General features: G+C 39.1%; 1 protein-coding gene across 1 annotated transcript; it reads left to right on the plus strand.

Annotated features, from left to right (window-relative positions):
- Positions 1-1206: 1206 nt before the first annotated feature.
- On the plus strand, positions 1207-5103 carry dnajc15 (DnaJ (Hsp40) homolog, subfamily C, member 15). Its single transcript, XM_050048269.1, has 6 exons — positions 1207-1337; positions 3201-3252; positions 3555-3628; positions 4162-4238; positions 4335-4405; positions 4637-5103. Exons 1-6 carry the CDS (start codon positions 1230-1232, stop codon positions 4705-4707), a joined length of 453 nt encoding a protein of 150 aa, XP_049904226.1. The 5' UTR covers positions 1207-1229; the 3' UTR covers positions 4708-5103.
- Positions 5104-5169: the final 66 nt, after the last annotated feature.

The following is a 5169-nucleotide window of genomic DNA, read 5'->3' on the forward strand; positions in this document are numbered from 1 at the left end:
AAATTAAGACAGAAGTCTGACACAGATTCTTTTGTACTGAAGCTGCTGGTTGACAATATGTTGCACAATGTTTAATATCTTTAAATATGACCACAGTAAGTGTTCATTGTTATTTAAGAGAGCTGTATTCTAGTCAGCGTGGAAAAACTTCTGAAGCAGCATTTTACATTAACTATCTACACGCTGTTTAAATTGCTCCTGAAACCTGGCATCTCTTAACCTTCACATGTACGTCAATATTAGGTGTGCAAAGTCATTCAGTGGGTCAGATTAGACTCTTGGCCCCTGGGCCATATGTTTGACACCCCCATTTTATCATAACCAGAGACTAAAAACAAAAAAGAAAGAAAGAAAAGAAATTATCACTGGATTTCCAAATTTCCAACATTCCTATGGCACATCATGTGCAACAAACATGTCCGTCAGATAAAAAAACATAACCAAACCTGAGCTTAAAATAGTGATATTTCATCAAAATCACTTTATTCTACGTCTCATTTAATATTTAGCCAAAAATAAGGCGTTTGCACGAACTAACCAGCGTACATGACGCAAGAGGATTTCATCTTCAACTTTTAACTTTCAAAGATCACAGGGTAAGTTTTATAATTTATCTTTTTTGTGTTGGTTGTTTACATCTTTCATAATTTTGTTAATTTATTTTCCCTTTAACTCTTTATGTATTAGGGAAGCATCCAATGGGTTATTGTAGTCGGTGCAGAGAAAAGGACTTAGTGGAGCACATTCTTATTTCTTGCAGGAAATGTGGAATTGGCAATTTTATTTTAATTTCATTTCTATTTATGCAGTTAACTTCTTCTATTTCATGTCTATTTTAATACCACCGTGTTGTTGTCGATAAGAGAAAGTGCTGTTTTTTGTCTTTTAAGAGCTTTTATGAACTGCCCTTAGGCAATGAATTAAGTTCTTTCTACTCTATTATAAAATGAAATGAAATAATAATACAATAAATAAGAAAAGAATAGAAAATAAAGTTATATAATATAATATAATATAATATAATATAATATAATATAATATAATAATATAATATAATATAATATAATATAATATAATATAATATGACTGTAGATGAGGATAGCAATGGTCGGATAAAGCCAGTAGGAGGCAGTAACTTGCAGGATGCCAACTGCCGTAAAACACCAACGAAGAAGATGGACGAAGTTTAATCACGTGACACTGACAGCCGTCACTGTCGCTGAGGCAACATGGCGAGCACCGGCGGAATGACCGTGGATGGAGGAGACATGATGCGATACGCTGAATATGCTCCAAAAACAACCGTTAGGAGCGACGCAGACATCGACAGACGGCTGGTGAGTGTCTGTTTAAACACTCAGGACCTTTATAGAGTCAGTTTAATTTAACCAGAGTGGTTTTTACCTGGTTGCGTGTGTTTTACGTAACCTTAATGACCGTTAACGTAACTGCACGTCACTGCTGCTGTACGAGCTAGTGAACTACATCACCTGAGCTAACTAGCTAAACTAAACATTGGCTAGCTTGTGGTTTGATATACGTTATATTTAAGGACAACTTTGTAATTACTCAATATTACTGTACGTTACTGTGGGTCACGACCTCCTATCACACAGCCCACATGTTAACACATGTTAGTGTCATGGCTCTGACATTCAGCCACTTCCATGTCACATAAGGGACTTTATAAACATACTGTGATGGTAAAATCTAAATGTTAACCTGCATACACTTAAGATGCTCCTTCTGAAGTCTGCCTCTGTGGTTAGATTTATGTTATTGTACTATTTATGATACAGAAAATCTCACTTCACAAGAGGTTGAGCTGACGACTGGGACAGAAACATCTTTTTGGAAAACCTAACTTAATATAATATTCATAATATTAGTGAGTGTCTGCAAGACTGGACTTTCAGGGGCTCCACAAATGTTCTTAATGGAAAATCATACTTATAGCTTATTATGAAATGACACAATCAGGACTCAAACTGGCAGCTAAGTCACTGAACTCAAAGCATCAATAAAGTACATTATGAGCCAATAATGGCTTTAACATGCCTTTTCTTATTTTGCACAATGAATGCGTTACAGCCATTTCTAGGAAGTCCTAGTTTTCTATTATTTTTTGAGTCACTTTAATGCGCTGCCTGACCTGTAGGAGGTTCAACAAACTCTAAGTCTGATCCTGAACTCTGAGTTGACTTACCCTGAGCTGGGAAACTCTGAGTATCTGGTTCCAGAACAGCTGATTTGAATTAGTTCAGTCAACTCTGAGTAGGTACACCTTGAGTTAAGCACGTGCACAACCACAATAAAAATGACTGTACCTTTCTTTAGTTTTATTCATATTTGATTTATTAAACAAAGTAGCTTTCATTCAGTGGCTATTTCATTATATACTGTAGGCCACCAATATCACAAAAAAACGTAGCGTGATGCACATTTGCTCTGATGAGAGCGCACATCCGCGGGGTGCCAGATTTGATATGTGTGGCCGGTAAATGAATGAGTCTAAAACGTACGGTTCAAACAGATATTCATTGGGGGAAGACAGCACATCTAAACGGGGTCTGAAGATCCTCTCCCAGCGTAAGGCATTGTGAATTAATTCTGCCTCGATATTGATCAGATTTCCTACATACGAACAACCCATGTCTGTCTGACAGCTTGCTTCAGGCTCGGCAGTAGGGAGGAGACAGGGTGAACTCAGGGTTTCTTAAAGAAAACCTGCCAGCGAGCAGGTTAGGTTCACAGAGTCAGCTGCCATGGTGATTGACTCTGAGTTTGACTTACCTCTCTTTCTGGAACTGAAAACCCGAAGTTTCCCTCATTTTAGGGTTAACATACTCAGAGTTTTCACTAAACCCGCTTTCTGGAATACCCCTCAGGCTTCTGGGGAAGCTTTAGTTAAAGACAGGTGTGCTGAAGTGAGAGTGGAGTGTGAAGGCGCTTTGGGGTTACCAGTTAATTCCACTACAAAGAGACTTGATGATCACTAAAATCAGGTAGGGAAAAAGGTAGATATATTGATATTGGTTATTGTTCAAATAAGTTGTTACATATTGGCATTTCATATATAGGCAAAAAATCCAGTATCGTGCATCCCTGTTACTGAAGCTGCCAAACTAATCTTAAAAGTATCCATGTTGTATTTTTTGTCTCAGTGTAGTAACTGTCTGATGTTTTGTTTTTGGTGACAGGGAGGGACTCTGATCGCAGTCGGTCTTGGTGTGGCTGCTGCAGGTTTCGCAGGTAAGAACAGTTTGATAATAATAAGAGCAGTAATACGCCAAGAGTGCCCGGAGAGAACCCACGCTGACACGGGGAGAACATGCAGACTCCGCACAGAAGGGCTCCCACACCCGGGATCGAACCGGCAACCCTCTTGCTGTGAGGCGAGAGCGCTAACCACCACACCACCGTGCCGCCCTGCCATTTTTCTTTTCTTTTTTTAATACTCACTCTCTAGTCAAAGTTGCTGCTTTGGTTTTTGTTGCTCCCTTTTCATCTAGAAAAGTAAAATAATGTATTACTGTTTCATGTTTGATCTGCAGGTCGCTATGCGTTCCAGCTGTGGAAGCCTCTCGGACAGGTCTTCTCTGAAACTGTCAGGAAGATGCCCTCATCAGTGAGTAATTATTTAACCTCTTGGGGCGTTCGGTGGCTTAGTGGTAGAGCAGGCACCCCATGTACAAGGCCTCTCTCTCCCACTTACACACTTGTCTGTCCTATCCATTAAAGGCTAAAAATGCCCCAAAAAATATCTTAACCAAAAAAAAATATATATATTTAACCTCTTACACATCTGACGGGATGTTCATTTTAGTCCTGTTATGCAAAACTTAATATCTTTTGCCTTTTTGTGCTGAAGGTCTTTAGGTTCAAACTAAAGCTGAAATAAACCCACAACATGTAGCCTGCTGTCGTACAGCTGTTTGTCTTTGTAGTGTCTTGTGCTCAGGGTCTTTGTTTTATGTTCATATTGTAGATGGTTCAAAGAAACACTTGCGATATCTCAGATAAAACATATGTGGGAAAACCCCAGCATTTCACATTCTGGACAAAAATATCAACTAACAAATAAAGTTGAGCCTGTCCCAGTGTTTTTGAGATGTTCAGACTACTGAGAATCAAAGCTCTGATCGTTTTCTGTCACCACAGGCGTTCTCATCGTATTACAAAGGAGGATTTGAGCAGAAGATGTCCAAACGAGAGGCCAGCCTCATTCTTGGCATCAGGTAAATGTCTGCTAACTTCAGAAAATCCTTTGGAGTGTGTGTCACTGCTCAGAGGAAAGAAATTATTGCTTACATGGATGTATTATTTATCTCCAGCCCAGCCAGCACAAAGGCCAAGGTACGTGAGGCCCATCGGAGGATCATGGTCCTGAACCATCCAGACAAAGGTGAGCTCACACCCTAACCCTTAAAGAGACAAAAGTCAGATGTTTGTAAGACGGCAGTGAGCGCTGGTTGATAAATTAATTTGAATGTCTATTTGTGTGTGATGTGTAAAAGTCAATATCACTGATAATAAAGTTGTTAAAACATTATTTTCAGTTAATAATATCACAGATGGAATATTAAAGCAGTGATCACAGAATCAGACTTGTGTGTTTGTGTGTGTATGTGTGCAGGTGGGTCACCGTATCTCGCTGCTAAGATCAACGAGGCCAAAGACCTTATGGACAAGGACATGCGGCGATAACCTGCAGCTAACAAACACTTTACAGACCTCCATTACCTCGTGCATGATCTCAGTCCTGAGGTTCTTCTTCATCAACATCAGCACCGAGGCGTCCACTCTCCACGCTCCTGGAAGATACTTTCATGGCATCTTAACGTTACTTCTCTTTGACAACATTGTGAACATAATGTCATACCAAGAGTGAAGGATGTTGTAGCATTGCACTCTAGTTGTAGCTGTACTTTAACAGTGCTGCTGCTGTATATAAAGTTTTATTAAAAGTTCACAAGTGTCAGCATGTTCAGGTACGATGTAATCTATTTAAGGAAGAAGAGAATCATACATTCAGATATTTCCATGTTTAAACTGTTAATGTGGAAGTAGTGAGAACCTTTTTTAATAAATTATTTGAAAACATTTTCAGTAGCTGTGTGTTTCTATCAAAATGAGTGACAAATAAAAACCCCACCTCAGACAGCACTT

Source organism: Epinephelus moara, chromosome 7, assembly GCF_006386435.1.
Source record: "Epinephelus moara isolate mb chromosome 7, YSFRI_EMoa_1.0, whole genome shotgun sequence".
Taxonomy (NCBI): Eukaryota; Metazoa; Chordata; class Actinopteri; order Perciformes; family Serranidae; genus Epinephelus; species Epinephelus moara.

Bases quoted from the DNA above. Each gene is read 5' to 3' on its own strand.
- dnajc15 (XM_050048269.1), top strand. From the start codon at position 1,230: ATGGCGAGCACCGGCGGAATGACCGTGGATGGAGGAGACATGATGCGA. The intron at 3,629-4,161 runs GTGAGTAATTAT...CTGTCACCACAG, and splicing joins TCAGGAAGATGCCCTCATCA to GCGTTCTCATCGTATTACAA. The intron at 4,239-4,334 runs GTAAATGTCTGC...ATTTATCTCCAG, and splicing joins AGCCTCATTCTTGGCATCAG to CCCAGCCAGCACAAAGGCCA.